A 27,633-nucleotide genomic window follows, 5' to 3' on the forward strand; every position below is an offset into this window, starting at 1 on the left:
ATGCCAACCAGATATCCTAATTAATCTAATGATCTATTTGCCAGCACTTGGCACATATCCTTTCTGACTCATATACCCATCTAGATGCCTTTTAACTGTTGTCATTGGCCAGCCTCCACCACTTCCTTTTGCAGCTTGTTCAATACATGTACCACTGTCTGCATGAAAAAGTTACCCCTCAGGCCCCTTTTAAATCTTTCCCCTCTTACCCAAAACCTATGCCCCTCTAGCTTGGGACTCCTGTCAGAGAATTGTCCAATTATGAATAAAGCTTGTACGCAGACCTTATGAAATTGATTGATACGTTTGTTTATTTCACTATATACTGTAGTGGAAGAGGTCAATGACCACTCAGCACAGAATGACTGCTCTGCACTGATGATTCACAACCTCCCCACCCAGGTACAACCATATGCAGTTCATAAAGGGTAACAAGAGATTGATAGTCGATTGTAAGACAATACTGTTTTAATTCCAGTTGACAGTTTAATAGTTTTGAAAGCAGGCTAACAATGCTTAAATAGTATCAATCTACTAAACAATGTGCAGTGAGCTCGTCTAAAGGCATTGATAAAGTAATCAGGAATATCCTGTCTACATTGAGTATCTTGGTGACATCTAGTCTGCAGGACTATTGTGTCGGCTGGATTCCTGGGGATGCAGAGAGAGCCTTCGGGGCTTCTGGAAGTGCAATGTCAATGTGTGTTAATGAATCACATTCACGGGTCGTTGACATAACATGTTCCTCCGATGAGGTAATGGTTCGTTTACTGTCCGTTTCTGGGTGTAGCTAATTTGAGGCACCAATGGCATTGTGGGTAAGCCATCTTTTCCCTAGGGAGAAACATGGTTTCTGTAGGCAACATGATTTTCCTTTCTCCCACGACTCCCCTACCCTGGGGAAAAGGCATACACAGTTGAGCAGCCAGACAGACAAAATGCAAAAGGATTAAAATGTTGAGCCACAGGGTTAAAACAAAAAGTGACTCCAGCCTTTATTTCTCCTGTTGGCATTTGTACACTTAAAATGTCAGTAACATCGCCATAGGGCATATTGCGCATGCACGCCGGTGTCAGCAAAGCACTGTGCAAGCTCCTCGCTGTGGGCAGACTGGGCGGGCGAATTTCTTTTGATGGACCAATGGGAAGCTCTGGAGGACCGGAAGGAGTCCTGTCCTCCTGCCAATCAGAGTCCACCTATTGTCTGAATGCGGAAGTTGGAGCACGAGCTTCTGAAACCACTATTGCTCCCCTCTCTCACTCAGTGAAAATTAAGCTTCACCCCAGACTGCAACGTTGTTCCTGTCTCCAACATCTGTGAGTACAACACTCTTGTCTCAGCCTCCCCTTTTTCCATTTCTTTTTGTTTCATTCTGGGGTTCGATTGTTGATGTGCAGCGACTGTAAGGAAAAGGAGTGAATCCAGGGAGGGGACAGACTGTGGAAAAGTTGGTCCAGGTCTCTGTTTAAGTTGGCAAACACATGGCAAATGTGGTACCACAATGTGAAGGGAGAAATTGCAGAAAGGAGTGTGTATTGTTTATTGGTGATACAGTGGGTTGTGGAGAAAGTGAGGACTGCAGATGCTGGAGATCAGAATCGAAAAGTGTGGCACTGGAAAAGCGCAGCAGGTCAGGCAACATCTGAGAAGAGCGAGTGTGTCGACGTTTTAGGCATGAGCCTTTCATCATGAATGATGTGTGGATGTAAAAAGGAGCCTCAGCATCCTTCTACACCAGTCACTGCCAGTTCTAGCAAACAATGAGCAAGGTAAGTGGTATATTAGCAAGAAGAATTGCGTTCAGAAGTGGAGGTGCCTTCCTGCAGTTAAGGGGTCATTGAATATATTCAAGGCTGGGTTAATCTGATTTTTCAACAACAAAGAAGTGGATGGTTATGAGGAAGGCAAGAAAATTGGTGGGCAGCACAGTGGCACAGTGGTTAGCACTGCTGCCTCACAGCGCCAGAGACCCGGGTTCAATTCCCGCCTCAGGCGACTGACGTTCTCCCCGTGTCTGCGTGGGTTTCCTCCGGGTGCTTCGGTTTCCTCCCACAGTCCAAAGATGTGCAGGGTCAGGTGAATTGGCCATACTAAATTGCCCGTAGTGTTAGGTAAGGGGTAAATGTAGGGGTATGGGTGGGTTTCGCTTCGGCGGGTCGGTGTGGACTTGTTGGGCTGAAGGGCCTGTTTCCACACTGTAATCTAATCTAAAAAAGTGGTTTTACATGTATAGAACAGTTAAATAGTCATACGGCACAGAAACAGACCCTTTAGTCCAACTCGTCCATGCTGACTACGTTCTCAAATTAAACTAGTCCTATTTGCCTGTGTTTGGCCTATAATCCTTCCAATCTTTCCTATTCATGTACTTATCCAATGTTTTTTAACTGTTATAACTTTACCTGCATCCACCATTTCCTCTCATCATCAGCCTCAACCATCTTGATACTCAAGAACCTATCAACCTGTGTCTTAAATATACTCAGTGTCCTGACCTCCACAGCCTTCTGTGGCAATGAATTCCATCGATTCGCCACTCTCTGGCGGAAGAAGCTTCTCCTTATCTCTGCTCTAAAAGTCTCCCTTTTATTCAAAGATGGTGTCCTCGGCTCCTAGTCTCTCCTACCACTGGATACATCTTCCCAGCATCCGCTCTGTCCAGATGGTTCAGTATTCTGTATGTATCAATTAGATCCCTGTTGAGGGTGGGCCTGTTAATCAGCATGAACCAGCCGATTCAGGGTGAGGTACAGCAGGGATTAGGTTCAGCAAAGTGAGAATGGAGGGAGTGTGTGTGGGATGGAGATTTTCAGCTTGAAGGGAATGAGAGAGGAACGAAGTTCGCTATGGATTAGAATTGATCGGATGGGCTGATGGGTCGAGGAGTGGCAGATAGAGTTTAATTTAGATATCTGGGAGGTGTTGCGTTTTGGTAAAGCAATCCAGGCAGGACTTACACAGTTAATGGGGAATGTTGCCGAGCAAAGAGACCTTGGAGTGTAGGTTCATAGTTCATTGAAAGTGGAGTTGTAGGTCGACGGGTTTGGTATGCCTCCTTGTATCGGTCAGTGCATTGAGTACTGGAGTTGGGAGGTGATCTTTGCAGTTGTACAGGACCTTGGTTAGGCCACTTTTGGAATATTGTGTGCAATTCTGGTGTCACTGCAATAGGAAAGATGTTATGAAACTTGAAAGGGTTCAGAAAAGATTTACAAGGCAGTTGCCAGATTTGGAGGGGTTGAGTAATAGGCAGAGGCCGACTAGGCTTGGGGCTGTTTTCCCTGGAGCGTTGGAGGCTGAGGGATGTCCTTATACAAGTTTGTAATGGGCATGAATAGGGTGCATAGCTGAGATCTTTTCCCCAGGTTAGGCAAGTCTAGAATGAGAGGGCATAGGTTTGGGGTGAGAGGGGAAGGATTTAAAAGGAACCTGAGGGGCAATGTTTTCACACAGAGGGTGTTGTGAGCTGCCGGAGGAAGTGGAGGAGACTGGTGAAGTTACACTATTTAAAATACATCTAGGTGGGTACATGAATATAGAGGAGAAAGTGAGGTCTGCAGATGCTGGAGATCAGAGATGGAAATGTGTTGCTGGAAAAGCGCAGCAGTTCAGGCAGCATCTAGGGAACAGGAGAATCGAGGTTTCGGGCATTAGCCCTTCTTCAGGAATGAGGAAAGTTGGTCCAGCAGGCTAAGATAAAAGGTAGGGAGGAGGGACTTGGCGGAGGGGCGTCGGAAATGTGATAGGTGGAAAGAGGTCAAGGTGAGGGTGATAGGTCAGACTGGGGTGGGGGCGGAGAGGTCGGGAAGAAGATTGCAGGTTAGGAAGGCGGTGCTGAATTTGATGGATTTGACTGAGACAGGCTGGGGGGAGGGGAAATGAGGAATCTGGTGAAATCCGAGTTCATCCCTTGTGGTTGGAGGGTTCCTAGCCGGAAGATGAGGCGTTCTTCCTCCAACCGTCGTTTCGCTGTGGTCTGACGATGGAGGAGTCCAAAGACCTGCATATCCTTGGTGGAGTGGGAGGGGGAATTGAAATGTTGAACTACAGGGTGGTTGGGTTGGTTGGTCCGGGTGTCCCAGAGGTGTTCCCTGAAACGCTCCGCCAGTAGCCGGCCTGTCTCCCCAATATAGAGGAGGCCACATCGGGTGCAGAGGATGCAATAGATGATATGTGTGGAGGTACAGGTGAATCTGTGGCGGATATGGAAGTTTCCTTTGGGGCCTTGGAGGGAGGTGAGGGGGGAGGTGTGGGCGCAAGTCTTGCACCTCCTGCGGTTGCAGGGGAAGGTGCCGGGAGTGGAGGTTGGGTTGGTGGGGGGTGTGGATGTGACGAGGGAGTCACGGAGGGAGTGGTCTTTACGGAATGCTGATAGGGGAGGGGAGGGAAATATATCCTTGGTGGTGGGGTCCGTTTGGAGGTGGCGGAAGTGACGGCGGATGATGCGCTGTACATGGAGGTTAGTGGGGTGGTAGGTGAGGACCAGTGGGGTTCTGAGCTGGTGGCGGTTGGAGGGGCGGGGTTCAAGGGCGGAGGATCGGGAAGTGGAAGAGATGCGGTGGAGGGCATCGTCGACCACATCGGGAGGGAAATTGCAGTCCTTTAAGAAGCAGGCCATCTGGGTTGTGCGTTTTTGGAACTGGTCCTCCTGGGAGCAGATGCGGCGGAGTCGAAGGAATTGGGAGAATGGGATGGCGTTTTTACAGGGGGCAGGATGGGAGGAGGTGTAGTCCAGGTAGCTGTGGGAGTCGGTTGGTTTGTAGTAGATGTCCGTGTTGATTCGGTCGTCTGAGATAGAAATAGAAAGGTCGAGGAAGGGGAGGGAGGAATCTGAGACTATCCAGGTGAATTTGAGGTCGGGGTGGAAGGTGTTGGTAAAGTGGATGAACTGTTCAACCTCCTCGTGGGAGCACGAGGCGGCGCCGATACAGTCATCAATGTAGCGGAGGAAAAGGTGGGGGGTGGGGCCAGTGTAGTTGCGGAAAATGGATTGTTCCACATATCCTACGAAGAGGCAGGCATAGCTGGGGCCCATGCGGGTGCCCATGGCTACTCCTTTCGTTTGGAGGAAGTGGGAGGATTGGAAAGAGAATATAGAGTCAGAGCCAGTCATACAGCATGGAAGCAGACCCTTTGGTCCAACTGGCCCATGCCTACCATGTTCCCAAATTAAGCTAGACCCACCTACCTGCATTTGGCTCATGTCCCTCCAAACCTTTATGTACTAATCCAAATGTCTTTTAAACATTGTAACCGTACCTGTACCCACCGTTCCTCTGGCATTCATTCAAACCACTGTGTAAAAACGTTGTCCCTTACATCGTTTTAAAATCTTCCTCCTTAAGGGTGGTATGGTGGCTCAGTGGTTAGCACTCCTGCCTCACAGCGCCAGGGACCCGGGTTCAATTCCAATCTCGGGTGACTGTCTGTGTGGAGTTTGCACATTCTCCCCCTGTCTGCGTGGGTTTCCTCTGCGTGCTCTGGTTTCCTCCCACAGTCCAAAGATGTGCGGGTCAGGGGGAGTTGGGTCTGGGTCGGTTACTCTTTGGAGGGTCTGTTGGGCCGAAGGGCCTGTTTCCATACTGTAGGAATTTAATCTAATCAAATCACCTTCAAAATATCCCCCTAGTTTTGAGCTCTCCCACCTTCAAGAAAATACCTTTGCTATTTAGCTCATCTAAGCCGCTAATGATTTTGTAAACCTCTATACAGGTTACTCCCTCTACCTCCTACTCTCCAGTGAAGAAAGTCCCAACCTAGCCAATCTTTTCTGAATCCTCTCCAGTTTAGTAATATGCTTACTATAAGAGCGCGACCAGAACTGCGCACAGTACTTCAGAACAGGCCTCACCAACAACACCCTTTGGGGATATGGGCCAGATGCTGGTAATTGGGACTAGATTAATTGAGGATATCAGGTCGGCATGGACGAGTTGGGCCGAAGGGTTTGTTTCTGTGCTGTCTGACACTAATCATCTTCCGTGAAAGCAGAAGTGTTGTTGTGAAGGCTGGACTTCCAAAGCAGATTTCATATATGTTTTGCCCTTACTGGGAACAGAAGAAGTTACAATGATATCCTTCATTTGTGAGACAGCAACTGAATGAATACATTTTTGGTGGAAATTGGGAATTCATTGCACTGTGGGGATGAAGTGCTTTAAATAAAGTGTGCTGAGCGAGGAGCCTAGTGAAGGGTTAGGTGGGTTTTTGTTTAAAAGTGCTAATTTCTTTCAGCCTCCAACACTATATTTCCAACTCTGTGCATCAGAAGGAGCGGTGAATCAGTAACTGGTATCGTTAGAAGCCTTACAATTTTCAGTACTGCAGGTATTGCATTGTTCCATCAGCATTTGAAAGGTTACTGGCAGCAGTGGGAGGTGTGGGCTGTATTCACCTGAAACGATTAAGCAGTTAGGTAACACACATTCAAGAGGGCAGGGTAAGACTTGTCTTTCGATTTTCAGAAGGTGGGAGATTCTGAGTGCTGTGATCCGGGGCAAAAACAACTGTGGGAAATCAGAGAAGCCCTAAAGTGTGGAAGCAAGCCATTCAGCCCATCAAGCCTACGCTGACCTCTGAACAGCATGCCACCAGCCAACATCCAACTCGCTCTCTCTCTCCCGCCCGCTCTCTCTCTCCCGCCCGCTCTCTCTCTCCCGCCCGCTCTCTCTCTCTCCCGCCCGCCCGCTCTCTCTCTCTCCCGCCCGCTCTCTCTCTCACTTTCACGGTGCTGCGTGTGTGGAATGCGTTGAGATTAGGATGAGGGGACATGGCATGAAGATTAGGGGAAGTAAATTGGGAACTATAGAACAGTGAGCCTGACGTTGTTGGAGGGAATCCTGCGGGACAGGATGTACATGTATTTGGAAAGGCAAGGACTGATTAGGGATAGTCAACATGGTTTTGTGCGTGGGAAATCATGTCTCACAAACTTGATTGGGTTTTTTGAAGAAGTAACAAAGAGGATTGATGAGGCCAGAGCAGTAGACATGTTCTATATATACTTTAAGTGAGGTGTTTGACAAGGTTCCCCATGGGAGACTGTTTAGCAAGATTAGATCTCATGGAATACAGAGAGAACTAGCCATTTGCATATAGAGTTGGGAGTGTGGTGCTGGAAAAGCACAGCCAGTCAGGCATCATCTGAGAAGTAGAAGAATTGATATTTTGGGCATAAGCCCTTCATCAGGAAGGATTTGGGTACAGAACTGGCTCAAAGGTGGTGGTGGAGGGTTGTTTTTCAGACTGGAGGCCTGTGACCAGTGGAGTGCCACAAGGATCGGTGCTGGGTCCACTATCTTTCATAATTTGTATAAATGATTTGAATGTGTGTTTAAGAGGTATAGTTAGTAAGTTTGCAGATGACACCAAAATTGGAGATGTAGTGGAGAGCGAAGAAGGTTACCTCGGATTACAACAGGATCTTGATCAGATGAGCCAATGGGCTGAGTGGCAGATGGAGTTTAATTTAGATAAATGTGAGGTGCTGAATTTTAGAAAAACAAATCAGAGCAGGACTTGTATACTTTATGGTAAGGTCCTGGAGAGTATTGCTGAACAAAGAGACCTTGGAGTGCAGGTTCATAGCTCCTTGAAAGTAGAGTTGCAGTAGATAGGATAGTGATTATTTGGTCAGTCTATTGAGTACAGGAGTTGGGACGTCATGTTTAGATTAGATTACTTACAGTGTGGAAACAGGCCCAACAAGTCCACACCGACCCACCGAAGCACAACCCACCCAGACCCGTTAACCTACACCTAACACTACGGGCAATTTAGCATGGCCAATTCACCTAACCTGCACATCTTTGGACTGTAGGAGGAAACTGGAGCACCTGGAGGAAACCCACGCTGACACGGGGAGATTATGCAAACTCCACACAGTCAGTCGCCTGACGCGGGAATTGAACCCGGGTCTCTGGCGCTGTGAGGCAGCAGTGCTAACCACTGTGCCACCGTGCCGTGCTGCTATACAGGACATTGGTTAGGCCACTTTTGCTTGCAGCTCTGGTCGCCTTCACATTGGAAAGATGTTGTGAAACTTGAAAGGATTCAGAAAAGATTTACAAGGCTGTTGCCAGGGTTGGAGGATTTGAGCTATAGGGAGAGTTGAGTAGGCTAAGGCTGTTTTCCCTTGAGCGTCGGAGGCTGAGGGGTGATCTCATAGAGGTTTACAAAATCATGAGAGGCATGGATAGGTTAAATAGACAAGGTCTTTTCCCTGGGATGGGTGAGTCCAGAACTAGAGGGCATAGGTTTAAGGTGAGAGGGGAAAGATGTAAAAGAGACTTAAGGGGCAACTTTTTCACGCAGAGGGTGCTGCATGTGTGGAATGCCAGGGGAAGTGGCGGAGGCTGGTACAATTGCAATATTTAAAAGGCATCTGGATGGGTAAATGAATAGGAAGGGTTTGGAGGGATACGGGCCGGGTGCTGGCAGGTGGGACTAGATTGGGTTGGGATGTCTGGTCGGCATGGACGGGTTGGACCGAAGGGTCTGCTTCTGTGATGTATGTCTCTATGACAGAGGTGAGGATGAACTGCTTTTCCCGGACAGTCATGAATCTATGGAATTCTGTGCCCAAGGAAGCAGTAGAGGCAGCTTCGTCAGCTATATTCAAGACGCAGTTGGATAGGTATTTGCATGGTCGGGGAATTAAGGGTGTCGGATAATGAAGGTAGGAGGAGCTGAGACAATGAATAGATCAGCCATGATCTTAATAAATGGCGGAGCAGGCTCAATAGGCCAAATGACCTACTGCTGCTTCTATTACTATGAATGTATAACTCTGTATTTCTCATTGGCTAACCCACCTAACCTGGACACTATGGGCAATTTAGTATGGCCAGACCAAATCAAGGCATGTGAGCAATGTAGTGATGTAAAAAATGAACATCAGGGAATGATTAAAAAAGGACAAGGAGAATAAATCAACCAGCAATCAATGATGGATTCAAAACATCACAAAAATTGAAACTAAAAACAGTGTGTCTGAATGTGTTACAATGCAGTGTGTCTGCATTGTAACAAAAGTGAATGAATTGACTGCGCACGTTGAAGAGAATAATTAGGATCTGAGATTCCTTAGAGAGACATGGCTTCAGGATGACAAGGATTGGATGTGACATTCAAGTTGAATGGGAAGCTGGATAAAGGTAGAGGGTTGGCACTGTTAATCAAAGCACTGATAATATGGTAATCTGGTGTCTGCTCGAATTACAGGTCCTGATTTCTCTGTCCTCTGTTGATCTCCCTATTCCCACATAGATAAATGGCATCTGTTCTCAGCTGTGTGGGATTTCTGCTGACGCTCTTTTGGAACAATACAATATTCAGATAATCAGGACCCAACCCACAGTCTCCCAGCCTGTCAACCATCCAGACAGAGAGAGTCATGGTAGCGGGGAATAAAAGAAGAAAAATGATACAAAATTAGAAATAAATATGTAGTTGGTGCTCGTGCTTAGGAAGTAAACTAGAAATCAGGGTGTCCCAGGATTCTTATAGTGCCCTAATTGAGGAATTCTCTCTCCTTTACATCTAACTATTAGTACCCAGCTATGGTTTATAAGAATATTTACATCAACAGAAATAAAGCATCTGTTAACAAATAGACATCAAGATATACAGCACAGAAATAGACTTTTCAATCCAACACAAGATATCCTATGTAAATCTAGTTCCATTTGCCAGCATTTGGCCTGTATACCTCCAAACCCTTCCTACTCGCATACCCATCCAGATGCCTTTTAAATGTAATTGTACCGGCCACTTCCTCTGGCAGCTCATTCCATACACGCACCACCCTCTGTGTGGAAAAGTTGCCCCCTTAGGTCCCTTTTAAATCTTTCTCCTCTTACCCTCAACCTCTGCTCTTTGGTTTTGGATACCTCCACCCTGGAGAAAAGACCTTACCTATTTACCCTACCCATGCCCTTTGAGTTTATAAACCTCCATAAGGTTACCCCTCAACCTCCAATGCTCCAGGGAAAAGAGATTCTATTCAGTGTCTCCTTATACCTCTCAACCTCCTACCTCGGTGACATCCTTATGAATCTTTTCTGCACCTTCTCAAGCTTCACAACATCCTTCTTATCCTATAGTAGGGAGACCAGAATCAAATGCAATATTCCAAAAATAGCCTATCCAATGTCCTGTCCAGCTGCAACATGACCTCCCAACTCTTATACCCAATTCATTCAATGGGCCAAATGGCCTGTTTGTGCACTGCAGGGATTTTATGATTTTTATCCTGTGTCCCATCAATTTTTAGTCACTATCTCCGTCGTACAGTGTGTCAGGGTTGGATCACCGGTACTAGAATTGCACACAATACTCCAAAGGTGGCCTAACCAATGTCATGTGAAGTGTACTATCCTGCCTACCTGCGACTCCCACTTTCATGGAACTATGAACCTGCCACCGAGTCTCACAGCATGGAAACAGACCTTTGGTCCAACCAGTCTGTGCTAACTATAATCCCAAATTAAACTAGTCTCTCCTGCCTGCTCCTGACTTGTCTCCTTCCAAATCTTTCCCTTTCATGCACTTATCCAAATATTTTTTAATTGTATCCCCATCCACCACTTCCTAAGGAAGTTCATTCCACACATGAACCACCCTCCGTGTATGATTAGTATTTGAATGGCAAGGATGAGGTTGAATTGAAATGGTTCATAAAATAAATAGTTTGTACCAAACCCCCTACAGCAGGTTTGGTAGCAACTCCAACTCGGGAGTCTCTCAAATCGCTATTGCCATGGTGGGGGGTAACGTGTTGGATTCACAGAGGAGGAGATTTTCTGTGAGTGTGAAGCTAAAATGAAACCCTGTTCTTTGCTTGATGTCAAAATGCATTGACTTGTAGGAGAGCGAAGGGAGTTTGCAAACTGTACTGTACTGTCCTCCCCTCCACACATGCCTCAGCTGCAGGGCTGCGCAGGCTCAGTGCAGGCCCACTGTCAGCCCCGCCCCCACGATCCATTGTGAACGTCACAACCCGGAAGTAGCCCTGTCAGTTTCAGGATTTGGAGATGTCTGTGTTGGACTGGGGTGTACAAAGTTAAAAATCCCACAACACCAGGTTATAATCCAAGTTTATTTGGCAGCACTAGCTATCTGAGCGCTGCTCCTTTATCAGGTGGTTGTCGAGTATAAGATCACGACATAGAATTTATAACAAAAGTTTACAACTGAAATTATATATTGAAAACAACCTGGATTGTTCAAGTCTCTCATCTTTTAGAGTGACCAGGTTGGTTTCAGTTCTTCCATATGTAAATCCCAGAACTTTTTTTTTTAAAAAGTTAAAATTCCCAAGTGAACTTTAACAATAGCAACATCTTTTTCTTCCCAGGGCAAGAGGGTGTCACTGGCTACACCAGCATTTATTGTCTATCTGTAATTACCCTGGAGAAGGTCAAGATGAGCTACTTTCTTGAAGCGTAGTTCTTAGAGGGCTGGGTCACCCACAGTGCTAATAGGGCAGGAATTCCAGGATTTAGACCTGCAATTGTGAAGAACCAATAATATATTTCCAATTCAGGCTGGTGAGTAGCTTGGAGAAGAACTTTCAGGTGGTGGTGTTATTGCATCCTTCTGGATAGTAGAGGTTGTGGATTTGGAAGGTGCAGACCAAGGAGCTCCGAAAAGATTTACAAGGATATCGCCAGGGTTGGAGGATTTGAGCTATAGCGAAAGGCTGAACAGGCTGGGGCTGTTTTCCCTGGAGCGTCGGAGGATGAGGGGTGACCTTATAGAGGGGCATGGATAGGGTAAATTATGAGGGGCATGGATAGGGTAAATAGGCAAAGTCTTTTCCCTGGGGCCGGGGAGTGCAGAACTAGAGGGCATAGGTTTAGGGTGAGAGGGGAAAGATATAAAAGAGACCTAAGGGGCAAGTTTTTCACAGAAAGTGGTACGTGTATGGAATGAGCTGCCAGAAGATGTGGTGGAGGCTGGTACAATTGCAACATTTAAGAGGCATTTGGATGGGTATATGAATAGGAAGGGTTTGGAGGGATATGGGCCGGGTGTCGGCAGGTGGGACTAGATTGGGTTGGGATATCTGGTCGGCATGGACGGGTTGGACCAAAGGGTCTGTTTCCATGCTATACATCTCTGTCTCTATAATTCTAATAGGTGCCAAGTCGTCTCAGATAATGAACTAAGGTGTGAGGTGCCCTGTGTGAGGCTGTCTGTGCCCCAATGTTCAGACTGATTCTATTTCTAAAAAGGATTTCCAGAATCTTGGATTCATGCAGATTTTGAGCAAAATAAAATATAATTCTGCAAGTACAAATTCACCCCACAAACTTGTGTGTGTGGGGGGGCATGAGGGTGTGAGAGAGTGTGTGTATGTGTGAGAGTGTAAAGGGTTATAAGTCTGAGAGGGTGTACATGTGAGCATGTGAGAGAGGGTCTGTAGGACTGTGTGTGTGTAGTGCACCTGTAGTGTGACATGAACCCAAGGCCCCAGTTGAGGTCATCCCCATGGGTACTGAATTTGGATATCAGCCTCTGCTCAGCCACTTTATCGTTGTTGCCTGTCCTGATATCCGTCTTGGAAGATGGTCACCCAAAGGTCCAAGGTCGAATGTCCCACACCACTGAAGTGTTTCCTGACTGGGAGGGAACATTCCTGCCTGGTGATTGTTGTGCGATGTCCATTCATCCATTGCCATAGCTCTGCTCAGTCTTGCCAATGTACCATGCCTCAGGACGTCCTTGCCTGCAGTGTATGAGATAGACAACATTGGCAGAGTCTCACGAGTACCTACCGTGTACATGTGTAATGGTGGCATCTTGCAGCCTCTGCCATGACAGGGTTGCATGGTGTTGTCCTGAAAGCCGGGCAGTTTGCTGCGAATAATCTGTTGGAGGTTTGGTGGTGATTTAAAGGTGAGATTTGGAGGCGTGGGGAAAGTCTTGGTGAGGTGCTCATCCTCATTGATAATGTGTTGCAGGCTGCGAAGACAATGGCGTTGTTTTGTGCCTTCTGGGAAGTACTGGACAACCAAGGGTACTCTGTCAAGTCTGTCTCCTGAGGAGGTCAATACAGTTTTGTTTTGTGGCACTTCGGGACTGGCGGTCGATGAGTTGAGCATTGTACTCTGTTCTTATGGGGGCATCCTTGAGTCCTTTCAAGTGTCTATCACATTCCTCCTCATCTGAACAGATCCTATGTATGCTTGTCTGTAGACTGTCAGTTTGAGTGAAACTTTCTCCCTCTGGGCAAAATCTGGGAGCAAAGCAATGTCTCCCCCTTTCCATTCCCCATCCTGGGAGGGAGGGTGTGGGAAACATTGTTCACTTGTAGCAACTGGAGTGAATCCATGGAAGGAGCAGACCCTGCAAAGGTGCTCAGATCTTGTCCCTCTTAAAGGTATTTTCCTTGTGTATTCCCTCAGTTTGGCACGTATATACAGTTTGCACCCTCAAAGGATCGCTTCTTTGCTCATGTTCACAATTAAAAGGATTGAGCAGCATTTAAGGGATTGTCATATTGATATAAAATTATTCTTCACCTAACGTAGTAATGGAATGACGTTCTGTATTTCTTGTCATCTGTTTTATTTATTAGGACAGCAGGAAGTCATTGAGCAACTTTACTGGCTTGCTTTTTTTTTTCAAGCAGCTTTGACATTTCATTATCATGTCCCTGATTCAGCTCCATTTGCAGCACCTTTGTAGGCAGCTTATTCCAGGTTATTGTCACCTAAATGAAGTTTTCCTCCATACACACTTAAGGCGATCTGGCTGCATGAGGGTTTTCAGGTTTCTGTGTCCTGGATAATGTGATTAGCAGGCATCTGGCAATCTACAGGAATTGTCACCAATGTTATATTTATTTAACTGTACTGACAGTGATCACTTATTTTGTGAATTTATTTTTTGCAGGAAGTCATGTGGGAAAAAAGGTTGAAAGCAATTGATCTATCGACTTCTGACAGAGCTCCTTGATTCATTGGGACTTGAATATCAGCAGCCATTCCAATTGAGAGAAAATGTTTGCTTTTGTCTGCTTGAGAGATGGTGTGTCAGGAAGAATACGGAGATACCCGAGTGAGGGAGATTCGGTGTGCTGTCTGTGAAAAGTGCTTCACACCATTTACTCAGCTTGGGGGAATCAAAATCTCACCCCTTACAGTGGGGAGAGACTGTGTACCCGTTCTGCTTGTAATTTCAAACCCAGAGTGACACAAGGAAAGTTCCCCCTCCATGGAGAAACCGTGGAAATGTGGGGACTGTGGGAAAGGATTCTCTTCCCCCTCGGCGCTGGAAACCCACAGACGTGTTCACACTGGGGAGAGGCCGTTCAGCTGCTCTCAGTGTGGGCAGAGATTCACTGAAGCATCCCACCTCGTGAGACACCAGCGGGTCCACACCGGGGAGAGACCATTTAGCTGCTCCGTGTGCGGGAAGGGATTCAGTCAGATGGGCAATCTGCAGACGCACCAGCAGGTTCACACAGGAGAGAAACCATTCACCTGCCCCGTATGTGGGAAGGGGTTTGCTCAGGCATCTCGACTGATAATCCATAAGCGGGTCCACACCGGGGAGAAGCCGTTCACCTGCTCCGTGTGCGGGAAGGGTTTCAGTCAGATGGGCAACCTGCAGACCCACCAGCGGGTCCACACGGGAGAGAAGCCATTCACCTGCCCTGTGTGTGGGAAGGGGTTTGTTCAGTCATCTAGACTGTTAATCCATAAGCGGATACACACCGGGGAGAGGCCATTCACCTGCTCAGTGTGCGGGAAGGGATTCACTCAGTCATCTACACTCCTGATCCACCAGCGGGTACACACTGGGGAGAGGCCATTCACCTGTTCAGTGTGCGGGAAGGGATTCACTCAGTCATCTACACTCCAGATCCACCAGCGGGTCCACACCGGGGAGAAGCCGTTCATCTGCTCAGTGTGCGGGAAGGAATTCAGTCGGATGGGCAACCTGCAGATGCACCAGCGGGTCCACACGGGGGAGAAGCCGTTCGCCTGCTCGGTGTGTGGGAAGGGGTTTGCTCAGTCAGCTGCACTCCTCACCCACCAGCGGGTCCATACTGGGGAGAGGCCGTTCACCTGCTCTCAGTGCGGGAAGGGATTCATCAACTCTTCCGCCCTGCTGACCCACCAGCGGGTCCACACAGGAGAGAGGCCATTCACCTGCTTTGATTGCGGGAAGGGATTCATCAATTCTTTTGCCCTGCTGACCCACCAGCGGGTCCACACCAGGGAGAGGCCATTCACCAGCTCACTGCGGGAAGGATTCATCAATTCTTCCACTCCACTGACCCACCAGCAGATTCACACCGGGGAGAGGCCGTTCACCTGCTCTCACTGTGGGAAGGGATTCACCCGCTCCTCCCACCTGCGGAGGCACCAGCGAGTTCACGAGCCACCGCAGGCGGATTGAAGGAGCAACAGCTGAGAGCCATGATCGATTATACTATTAACCCAGTTCTGGGGATTCCCGTTGAGAACGTGTAAAGGGTATAAGGCGGCAGGGAAAGAGGTCTGTTCTGTGTTTTGTGAAACAAGAGGTTCAGCTGAGCATGACTCTGATCACATAAGAACTTGCAGTTAACAGTGGGGTGCTGGAGGCAAGGTAATGGGTTAACAAGGTGGAAAAGCAGTCATTATGTAGAGCCATTTAACAATATTGGAAGCATTCAGTATGCAAAGTCAGCCTAACAAGGGGAAAAATATCCATTGTATGTATCCAGTTAACAAGGTTAAGAACATTAATTGTATAACAGTAAAGGGCTTGGTCTCTGCTATTGATTGTAACGGTCACCCAATTAATATGTATGTTGCCTTATCTGGATGCTCTTCCCTGTAAAATGACGATATAATTCATTGAGAAATTGCTCTTCCAGAGAAGACCATGAACACATGGGCTGTTTCCCTCCAGGGCCTGGAATAAAAATGAAAGAGGTAAACCCATACTGTGTCTCTGAGAGTTTTGCTTTGACTGAGGGGGGGGGTGTGTGGAAAACTGGACAACACCAGGTTCGAACGCTGCATCGACAGTTGATAGAATTGGAATTCGGTCAGAAATCCTGTGTTCAGAATCTAATGATGAAACCATTTTCGGGGGAAAAGAAATCCCGTCTGATTCACTCGTATCACTTTTAAGGAAGGAAACTGCCGTTGCAGGAAAGCATTCGGTCAATGGTCCCAGCTACATCCTTTGTCCAGTCTGTCCTACACGTGACTCCAGACCCACAGTGGTGTGGTTGACTGTTGACTGCACCTCCCCTCCCCCCCCCCCCCCCTCCCGTGCCCCCAACCTCCAGCAAATGAATGGGGAGAAACTGACTTGGAAAGGGTGACTGGTTTCCAGCATCTGCAGTCCTCACTTTTGCCTAATTTCAACCGAGAGTCCAGATGAAGGGCTTTTGCTTGAAATGTTGGTTTTCCTGCTCTTCGGATGCTGCCTGACCTGCTGTGCTTTTCCAGCACCACTCTAATCTGAACGACTGGGTTGAAATTGCTGAGTGAGGCAATACTTCCTACGGGTTAAGGCTGTACCAAGGAACTAATTACAAAGGGACAACTCAGTATTGATCAATAGTAAAGCAAGTGGGCTTTGACCTTGAGCTGTATTTTTTTTTAAAAAGGCTACTTTTCATAATGTCCTATTGCTGGGGAGATCTAAAGCTGAAACAAAGTTGGGTGGCAGTAAAGTTTAGCTGAACTTAACGTCGGGCTCAGGCTCTCATTGAAAGCTATGAGATAAAACAGGTTTTTGTTTTAAAGCTGCTCAATTAAGGACAAAAGGGTAACTAGGGAGAGAATAGGGCCCCTCAAAGATCAGTAAGGCGGCCTTTGTGTGGAGCTGCAGAAAAAGGGGGAGATACTAAATGAGTATTTTACATCAACATTTACTGTGGAAAAGGAGATGGAAGATATAGACTGTAGGGAAATAGATGGTGACATCTTGCAAAATGTACAGATTACAAAGGAGGAAGTGCTGGATGTCTTGAAACGGGTAAAGGTGTACTCTAGAACTCTGTGGGAAGCTAGGGAAGTGATTGCTGGGCATCTGGCTGAGATATTTGTATCATCGATAGTCACAGGTGAGGTGCCGGAAGACTGGAGGTTGTCTAACATGGTGCCACTGTTTAAGAAGGGTGGTAAAGACAAACCAGGGAACTATACACCAGTGAGCCTGATGTCGGTGGTGGGCAAGTGGTTGGAGGGAATCCTGAGGGACAGGATGTACATGTATTTGGAAAGGCAAGGACTGATTAGGGATAGTCAACGTGGCTTTGTGTGTGGGAAATCATGTCTCACAAACTTGAGTTTTTTGAGGAAGTAACAAAGAGGATTGATGAGGGAAGAGTGCATGAGGGCAGTCCATATGTGATCTATATGAACTTCAGTAAGGCATTCTACAAGGTTCCCCATGGGAGACTGATTAGCAAGGTTAGATCTCATGGGATATAGGGAGAGCTAGCCATTTGGATACAGAACTGGCTCAAAGGTAGAAGACAGAGGGTGGTGGTGGAGGGTTGTTTTTCAGACTGGAGGCCTGTGACCAGTGGAGTGCCACAAGGATCGGTGCAGGGTCCTCTACTTTTTGTCATTTTTGTAAATAATTTGGATGCGAGTATAAGAGGTACAGTTAGTAAGTAGCACGACACCAAAATTGGAGGTGTAGTGGACAGCGAAGAGGGTTACCTCAGATTACAACAGGTGGGCCAATGGGCTGAGAAGTGGCAGATGGAGTTTAATTCAGATAAATGCGAGGTGCTGCATTTTGGGAAAGCAAATCATATCAGGACTTATACACTTAATGGTAAGGTCCTAGGGAGTGTTGCTGAACAAAGAGACCTTCGAGTGCAGGTTCATAGCTCCTTTAAAGTGGAGTCACAGGTAGATAGGATAGTGAAGAAGGTGTTTGGTTTGCTGTTCTTTATTGGTCAGAATATTAAGTACAGGAGTTGGGAGATCATGTTGCGGCTGTACAGGACATTGGTTAGGCCACTGTTGGAATATTGTGTGCAATTCTGGTTTCCTTCCTATCAGAAAGATGTTGTAAAACTTGAAAGGGTTCAGAAAAGATTTACAAGGATATTGCCAGGGTTGGAGGATTTGAGCTATAGAGAGACCGGTTTGGGCTGTTTTCCCTGGAGTGTCGGAGGCTGAGGGGTGACCTTTATAGCGGTTTACAAAATTGAGGGGCATGGATAGGGTAAATAGGCAAAGTCTTTTCCCTGGGGTCGGGGAGTCCAAAACTAGAGGGTATAGATTTAGGGTGAGGGGGAAAGATTTAAAGAGACCTAAGGGGCAACTTTTTCGCAGAGGGTGGTACGTGTATGGAATGAGCTGCCAGAGGAAGTGTTGGAGACTGGTACAATTGCAACATTTAAGAGGCATTTGGATGGGTATATGAATACGAAAAGTTTGGAGGGATATGGGCCATGTGTTGGCAGGTGGGACTAGATTGGGTTGGAATATCTGGTTGGCATGGATGGGTTGGACCGAAGGGTCTGTTTCCATGCTGTTCATCTCTATGACTCTTTCTTTCAGCCTCTTGCACAAAGGTTCCAATGTCGTGTCTCAGAAGGAACAGTGAATGATTAGCTAGTATCGTTAGAAATTGTATATTTTTCAGGACTGCAGGTTAATCGTTTCATCGGCATTTTAAAGTTTACTGGCAGCAGTGGGAGGTGTAGGCTGTATTCACGAGTAACTAATTTAAAAAATCTCACAACATCAGGTTATAGTCCAACAGGTTCATTTGGAAGGACGAGCTTTCAGAGCGCTGCACCTTCATCAGGTAGCTGTGGACCAGGATCATAAGACATAGAATTTGTTGCAAAAGATTACAGCATCATGCAACTGAAATGATATATTGAACAAACCTAGAGGTTTCAGTTCATTAATACATAAATCCCAGAACGACTTTTCGGTCACATTCTCAAGGTCACTTAAGGTTTTAGAAAAAGAGGTGACATCTCAGGTTGGACAATGCATGAAAGATGTGAGGTTAGAGTCTGTATCCCAATCTTGAGTCAGACTGGTTCTATTTCCAAAGTAGGAATATATAGAATATTACATGGATTGAGCAAAATCTGCAAATTCAGCCTATAGACTTTTGTGTGTTTGTTTGACAGAGTGAGTGTGTGTGCGCACGCACCTGACTTTGTGCATGTGAATGCGAGTAAGAGAGTGTGTTTGTGTGTGTGTCCATGCTTGGTAAAGTGTGCGTTTGTGATGGAGTATAAGCCTGTGAGAGGGTGTGTGCGTGGATGTGAGTATATAGTGTACTGTATTTGGGTCATCTGTAGTGTGATGCGAACCCAAGTCCCGGTTGAGGCCATCCACAATGGTTACCGAACTTGGCTATCAGCCTCTGCTCAGCTCCGAGAAACGATGAAGCAGTTACACAACACACACTGGAGAGGGCAGGGTGGGACTTGTCTCTTGATTCCTAGAAGGTGGGAGGCTCTGGATGCTGTGATCCAGGGCAAACACATGCTGGAGGACCTTTGGCTCAAAGTGTTGGAGCTGGGAGATGGTGGGTGGTGGGGGTGCACGAGAAATGGCTGCTTTTTTAAAATTGAGAATAGTTATGATATATTCAGAAACATTGTTGAAGTCTGAAAGCATTTTTTTTTCAAAAAGTTGCAGACATCTTTCTGGAACTTGCATTGTAATATGCACAGTTAGGCCGCAGCTCAGGACAGGCTGTAAGGGGTGAATGGTCTTGTGAATTTGGTTCTGACAATGTAAAAATACAGTCATAGAGTTGTAGAGTATGGAAACAAATTCTTCAGTCTGTGCCAATCAGATATTCTAAATTAATCTCGGCCCGTTCGCCAGCACTTGGCCTATATCCCTCAAAATCCTTCCTATTCATATACAGATGCCTTTTAACTGTAAGTTTAACAGCCTCCATAACTTTGTTCAATACACGCACCACCCTCTGCATGAGAAAGTTGCCCTTTAGGTCTCCTTTAAATCTTTCCCCTCTTACCCTAAACCTATGTCCCTCTAGCTTCGGACTCCGTACCCTGAGGATAATTGTTTTTAGATTAGATTAGATTCCCTACAGTGTGGAAACAGGCCCTTCGGCCCAACCAGTCCACAGCGACCCTCCGAAGAGTAACCCACCCAGACCCATTTCCCTTCGAATGATGCACCTAACACTATGGGCAATTTAGCATGGCCAATTCACCTGACCTGCACATCTTTGGACTGTGGGAGGAAACCAAAGCACCCAGACATGGGGAGAATGTGAAAACTCCACAAACAGTTGCCCGAGGCTGGAATCAAACCTGGGACCCTGGTGCTGTGAGGCATCAGTGCTAACCACTGAGCCACCATGTCGCCCCTAAAAGACATACAAAAGTTGAGCAGCCAGACAAAATGCAAAAAGAATAAAGTGTCGAGCTGCAGGGGAAAAAAAATTGTGTGTCCAGCATTTTTCTCTCCTATTGGCATTTGGACAATTAAAATCTGACAGTTAACACGAGCATCTCGACTGAGCATGCCCCTCGGTGTCAGCAAGCATTGCACATGCTCATTTGTGCCTGCAGAAACGTGCCACCGTCTTTCCATGGGCCAATGAGGTGTTGTGGAGGACCAGAAGTAGTCTTGTCCTCCTGCCAATCAGAGCCCTGCTATTGTCTGAATGCAGAAGTTGGACCATGAGCTTCTGAAACTGCTCCTGCTCCTCTCTCTCTGAATGAAGATTGAGCTTCACCCCAGACTGCAACTTCCTTCCTCTGTCCAACATCTGTGAGTACGGCACTCTCTTTTCTCACCCTTCCGTTTTCCATTCCAGGGTTCAATTGTTAACTTGAATAACTGAAAGGAAAGGGAGTGAATCCGGGGAGAGGACAGACTCTGGAAAAGTTGGTCCAGGTCTGTGTCTCAGTTGGCAAAGACGTGGTAAGTGCAGTACCACAATGTGAAATTATAGCCTTTGCTGTGAAAAAACGCAGAAAGGAGGTGTATTGTTTAAATAGTGACATATTGGGGTGTGGAGAAAGTGAGGACAGCAGATGCTGGAGATCAGAGTCGAAAAGTGTGACGATACAAAAGCACAGCAAGTCAGGAAGCATCTGAGGAGCAGGAGAATTGACATTTCGGGCACGAGCCCTTCAGGAATGACATGTGGATGTACAAAGGGGCCTCAGTATCCTTCTACACCAGTCAGTGCCAGTTGTCAGACAGGTACAGCAAGCAATGAGCAAGGCAAGTGGTATATTAGCAAGAGGAATTGTGTTCAGAAGTGGGGATGTCTTCCTGCAGTTACAGGGATATTTAATATATTCAAGGCTGAGTTCATCTAATTTTTGAACAGCAAAGAAGTGGATGTTTATGGGGGAAGGCAAGAAAATGGTTTTAAGACCAGTACAGAACAGTTACAGAGTCAGACAGCACAGAAACAGACCCTTCAGTTCAACTAGTGCGTGCTGAGTATGTTCTCAAATTAAACTAGTCCCACCTGCAAATGTTTGGCCCATATCCCTCTGAAACTTTCCTATTCATGTACTTATCTAAAATGTCTTTTAAATTCAAAGTTTGGGAGAAGATTTGTAGCTCGGGTGCTCGTTGTTGTGGTTCTGTTCGCCGAGCTGGGAATTTGTGTTGCAGACGTTTTGTCCCCTGTCTAGGTGACATCCGCAGTGCTTGGGAGCCTCCTGTGAAGCGCTTCTGTGATCTTTCCTCCGGCATTTATAGTGGTTTGTCTCTGCCGCTTCCGGTTGTCAGTTCCAGCTGTCCGCTGCAGTGACCGGTATATTGGGTCCAGGTCGATGTGTTTGTTGATAGAATCTGTGGATGAGTGCCATGCCTCTAGGAATTCCCTGGCTGTTCTCTGTTTGGCTTGTCCTATAATAGTAGTGTTGTCAAAGTTGAACTCATGTTGCTTGTCATCTGTGTGTGTGGCTACTAAGGATAGCTAGTCATGTCGTTTCATGGCGAGTTGGTGTTCATGGATGCGGATCGTTAGCTGCCTTCCTGTTTGTCCTATGTAGTGTTTTGTGCAATCCTTGCATGGGATTTTGTACACTATGTTGGTTTTGCTCATGCTGGGTATCGGGTCCTTTGTCCTGGTGAGTTTTGTCTGAGTGTGGCTGTTGGTTTGTGTGCTATTATGAGTCCTAGTGGTCGTAGTAGTCTGGCTGTCAGTTCAAAAATGTTCTTGATGTATGGTAACGTGGCTAGTCCTTTGGGTTGTGGCATGTCCACATTCCGTTGTCTTTCCCTTAGGCATCTGTTGATGAAATTGCGAAATTGTTGATGAACTACGAATGCAACCACCCCAACACACACAAAAGAAGTTGCATCAAGACACTGTTCAAAAGGTCCACAACACACTGCAGCACACCAGAACTGCAAAAAGAGGAAGAAGAACACCTATACAATGTATTCGCCAAAAACGGATACCCCCGCAATTTCATCAACAGATGCCTAAGGGAAAGACAACGGAATGTGGACATGCCACAACCCAAAGGACTAGCCACGTTACCATACATCAAGAACATTTCTGAACTGACAGCCAGACTACTATGACCAATAGGACTATAATAGAACACAAACCAACAGCCACTCTCAGACAACAACTCACCAGGACAAAGGACCCAATACCCAGCATGAGCAAAACCAACGTAGTGTACAAAATCCCATGCAAGGACTGCACAAAACACTACATAGGACAAACAGGAAGACAGCTAACGATCCGTATCCAACATGAGTTCAACTGGGACGACCCTACTTTTATAGGACAAGCCAAACAGAGAACAGCCAGGGCATTCCTAGAGGCATGGCACTCATCCACAGATTCTATATACCAACCACTTCAGCAGACAGCTGGAACTGACAACCAGAAGTGGCAGAAACAAACCACTAAAAATGCCGGAGGAAAGATCACAGGAGGCTCCCAAGCACTGCGGATGTCACCTAGATAGGGGACAAAACGTCTGCAACACAAATTCCTAGCTCGGCGAACAGAACCACAACACTGTCTTTTAAATGTTGTAATTGTACCTGCATCTACCATTGCCTCTGGACACTCTTTCCATACACAAGCCACTCTGTAAAAAGAAAAAAAAGGTGCCCCTTATGTCTTTTTAAAATCTTTCTCCTCTTACCTTCACATTTGCTCCCTAATCTTGAAACCTCCATCCTAGGGAAAGGACACTCGCCATTCACCTCATCTATACCCTCATGATTTTATAAAGTTTGATATGGTCACCTCTCAACCGCCTATGCTCCAGTGCACAAGTCTCATCCTTTCCTCTGAGATTTGGAGTCAGAGATGTACAGTACAGAAATAGACCCTTCTGTCCAACTTGTCTATGCCGACCAGCCATCCCAACCTACTCGAGATAAGGTTAAGCTAGGATAATTGGTCAGCATAGATGAATTGGACCAAAGGGTCTGTTTCAGTGTTGTACATCTCTGACTATAAATGGAAATTCACCCCATAGACCTGTGTGTCTGTGTGCATGTGAGTTTGTGCGTGAGAATGAGCATAAGGGAGTGCGTGTTTGGATGCTTGGTAAAGTGTGAGTGTATGGCGTATAAGCCTGTGAGAGGGTGCATGTGGGAGGTGTCTGTGTGTCTGAGAGAGGTATGGATAAATGTTCGGGGTTGCATTTTGGTAAGACCTACCCCTCTCTGAGGATGAAAGATCAGTCCTCAGCAGAGGCCTCACCTTCATTCCCCTACGCTCTCGGATTAATGAGTTCAACACGCGGCGTGACATCGAACAATTCTTCCGCCGCCTTCACCTCCGTGCCTACTTCTTTAACCAAGACTCTCGCCCACCCTCTGACAACCCCTTCTCCCGCCTCCAACACACCCCATCCACCTGGACACCCCGTGCTGGCCTCCTACCTGCCCTCGACCTCTTCATAGCCAACTGCCGCCGCGATATTAACCGCCACCTGAACTCCCCCACCCCTCCCACCCACTTCAACCTCTCACCCTCGGAACGCGCAGCCCTCCACTCCCTCCGTTCCAACCCCAACCTCACCATCAAACCAGCTGACAAGGGAGGCGCAGTAGTAGTTTGGCGCACCGACCTGTACACCGCTGAGGCCAAACGCCAGCTCGCAGATACCTCCTCCTACTGCCCCCTTGACCATGACCCCACCTCCACCACCAAACCATCATCTCCCAGACCATCCAGAACCTCATCACCTCAGGGGATCTCCCATCCACCGCCTCCAACCTCATAGTCCCACAACTCCGCACCACCCGCTTCTACCTCCTGCCCAAAATCCACAAACCTGACTGCCCCAGCCGACCCATTGTCTCCGCCTGCTCCTGCCCCACCGAACTCATCTCCGCATACCTTGACACCGTCCTGTCCCCCTTAGTCCAAGAACTCCCCACCTACGTTAGGGACACCACCCACGCCCTCCACCTGCTCCATGATTTTCGCTTCCCCGGTCCCTAACGCCTTATTTTCACCATGGACATCCAGTCCCTGTACACCTCCATCCCCCATCACGAAGGACTCAAAGCCCTCCGCTTCTTTCTTTCCCGCCGTACCAACCAGTACCCTTCCACTGACACCCTCCTTCGACTGACTGAACTGGTCCTCACCCTGAACAACTTCTCTTTCCAATCCTCCCACTTCCTCCAAACGAAAGGAGTAGCCATGGGCACCCGCATGGGCCCCAGCTATGCCTGCCTCTTCATAGGATATGTGGAACAATCCATTTTCCGCAACTACACTGGCCCCACCCCCAACCTTTTCCTCCGCTACATCGATGACTGTATCGGCACCGCCTCGTGCTCCCACGAGGACGTTGAACAGTTCATCCACTTCACCAACACCTTCCACCCCGACCTCAAATTCACCTGGACAGTCTCAGATTCCTCCCTCCCCTTCCTCGACCTTTCTATTTCTACCTCAGGCGACCGAATCAACACGGACAAACCGACCGACTCCCACAGCTACCTGGACTACACCTCCTCCCATCCTGCCCCCTGTAAAAACGTCATCCCATTCTCCCAATTCCTTCGACTCCGCCGCATCTGCTCCCAGGAGGACCAGTTCCAAAAACGCACAACCCAGATGGCCTCCTTCTTCAAGGACCGCAATTTCCCCCCCGACGTGGTCGACGATGCCCTCCACCGCATCTCTTCCACTTCCCGCTCCTCCGCCCTTGAGCCCCGCCCCTCCAACCGCCACCAGGACAGAACCCCACTGGTCCTCACCTACCACCCCACCAATCTCCATGTACAGCGCATCATCCGCCGTCATTTCCGCCACCTCCAAACGGACCCAACCACCAAGGATATATTTCCCTCCCCTCCCCTATCAGCATTCCGTAAAGACCACTCCCTCCGTGACTCCCTCGTCAGATCCACACCCGCAACCAACCCAACCTCCACTCCCAGCACCTTCCCCTGCAACCGCAGGAGGTGCAAGACTTGCGCCCACACCTCCCCCCTCACCTCCCTCCAAGGCCCCAAAGGTAACTTCCATATCCACCACAGATTCACCTGCACCTCCACACACATCATCTATTGCATCCTCTGCACCCGATGTGGCCTCCTCTATATTGGGGAGACAGGCCGGCTACTGGCGGAGCGTTTCAGAGAATACCTCTGGGACACCCGGACCAACCAACCCAACCACCCTGTGGCTCAACATTTCAACTCCCCCTCCCACTCCCACTCCACCAAGGATATGCAAGTCTTTGGACTCCTCCATTGCCAGACCACAACAAAACGACGGTTGGAGGAAGAGCGCCTCATCTTCCGCCTAGGAACCCTCGAACCACAAGGGATGAACTCGGATTTCACCAGTTTCCTCATTTCCCCTCCCCCCACCTTGTCTCAGTCAAATCCATCGAATTCAGCACCGCCTTCCTAACCTGCAATCTTCTTCCTGACCTCTCCGCCCCCACCCCAGTCTGACCTATCACCCTCACCTTGACCTCTTTCCACCTATCACATTTCCGACACCCCTCCCCCAAGTCCCTTTTATCTTAGCCTGCTGGACAAACTTTCCTCATTCCTGAAGAAGGGCTTATGCCTGAAACATTGATTCTCCTGTTCCCTGGATGCTACCTGACCTGCTGCGCTTTTCCAGCAACACATTTTCAGTTTTGGTAAAACAAGCAAGGTCAGGACTTGTACAGTTAATGGTAGGGCCCAGGGTCATCTTGTAGAACAGAGAGAGACCTGGGCGGGGAGGGGGGTGGGGTTCACGTACGTAGCTCTTTCAAAGTTACATCACTGGGAGACAGGGTGGTTAAGAAGTTGTTTAGCACACTTGCCTTCATTGTTCACACCACTGAGTATAGGAGTTGAGACATCATGTTGAGGTTTTCCCAGGATGTTGCTGAGACCACTTTTACAGTACTGAGTACAGTTCTGGTCGCCCTGTCATAGGAAGAATACTACTAGAGAGGGTTCGGAAAAGATTTTACCAGGATGTTGCCAGGACTGGAGGGTTTGAGTTGCAGGGAAAGGCTGGGACTTTTTTCACGAACGTAGGAGGTTGAGGGGTGACCTAATTGAGATTTATAAAACAAGGAGGGGTGTAGGTAAGGTGAATGGCAAAGGTCTCTTCCTTAGCTGGGGTGTTCAAAATTAGGGGGCATTTTTTTAAGGTGAGAGGAAAGAGATTTTAAAGGGATCTGAGGGGCAACTTTTTGTTTTAAACAGGATGGTTTGTGAGTGAGGAAGTGGTTGACGCAGGTACAGTCACACAATTGAAAAGACGTTTGGATGGGTACACGAGTGGAAAGGCTTTAAGGGATATGGGCCAAACACAAGCAAGTTTGGTTTGAGAACCCTGGTCAGCATGGACGAGTTGGACCGAAAGGTCTGTTTCCGTGCTTTATGACCCTATGACACTGAGAACCAGAAGTGATTTTATTGAAAACATTAGAATTCTGAAAGGGGCTTGACACGGTAGATGCAGGTAAAAGGCTCCTTCCATGGAGTGGACGGGGGAGGGGGAGTGTTGTCACAGAATCCCCACAGTGTGGGGGCAGACCATTTGGCCCACAAGTCCATACTGACCCTCCGAAGAGCATCCCACCCACACCCAGCCCCACTACTGTTTGTTTCCCATGGCCAATCCACCCTAACCTACACATCCCTGGACTCTATGGGTAATTTAGCATGGCAAATCCAACTCAGAAGGTTACTTAACATGATTCAAATGTGTCAGTAGCGATCAAGGGCTGGTGGTTTCAAATTTTGAATCCTCACACTGAGCGTGGAGCCTGAAACCTGAAACAGTTATTAGATTACTTAGTGTGGAAACAGGCCCTTCGGCCCATCAAGTCCACACCAACCCGCCGAAGCGCAACCCACCCATACCCCTACATTTGCCCCTTACCTAACACTACGGGCAATTTAGCATAGCCAATTCACCTAACCTGCACATCTTTGGACTGTGGGAGGAAACCGGAGCACCCGGAGGAAACCCACGCAGACACGGGGAGAACGTGCGAACTCCACACAGTCAGTCGCCTGAGGCGGGAATTGAACCCGGGTCTCTGGCGCTGTGAGGCAGCAGTGCTAACCACTGTGCCGCCCACTTGTGGAAACAGGCCATTCGCCCCAACAAGTTCACACCGACTCTCCAAAGAGCATCCCACCTAGACTCACCCCTCCCACCCTATCCCTGTAACCTTGCATTTC

At 47.7% G+C, this 27,633-nt stretch overlaps 2 protein-coding genes across 3 annotated transcripts in view; one reads left to right on the forward strand and one right to left on the reverse strand.

Moving 5' to 3' along the window:
- The window catches only part of LOC122543525 (uncharacterized), a 36,409-nt gene extending 20,467 nt beyond the window's left edge, over nucleotides 1-15,942 (forward strand). The window contains exons 1-2 of one of the 2 annotated variants that reach the window (XM_043682315.2): nucleotides 895-1,317; nucleotides 13,901-15,942. In XM_043682315.2, coding sequence (XP_043538250.1) covers nucleotides 14,222-15,412 — 1,191 coding nt within the window. In that variant the 5' untranslated portion in view covers nucleotides 895-1,317; nucleotides 13,901-14,221 and the 3' untranslated portion in view covers nucleotides 15,413-15,942. Of the gene's footprint in view, nucleotides 1-894; nucleotides 1,318-13,900 lie in introns of those variants that run through there. The other variant, XM_043682317.2, reaches the window with a different exon arrangement.
- LOC122543548 (uncharacterized) overlaps nucleotides 1-27,633 on the reverse strand; it is a 398,874-nt gene that overhangs the window by 332,309 nt on the left and 38,932 nt on the right. The gene's annotated exons all lie outside the window — the stretch shown is intronic.

The sequence above is a fragment of the Chiloscyllium plagiosum genome, unplaced genomic scaffold (assembly GCF_037043375.1).
Source record: "Chiloscyllium plagiosum isolate Xiang-an unplaced genomic scaffold, Cpla_swu_hap1 HiC_scaffold_27, whole genome shotgun sequence".
In the NCBI taxonomy this organism is placed as follows: domain Eukaryota; kingdom Metazoa; phylum Chordata; class Chondrichthyes; order Orectolobiformes; family Hemiscylliidae; genus Chiloscyllium; species Chiloscyllium plagiosum.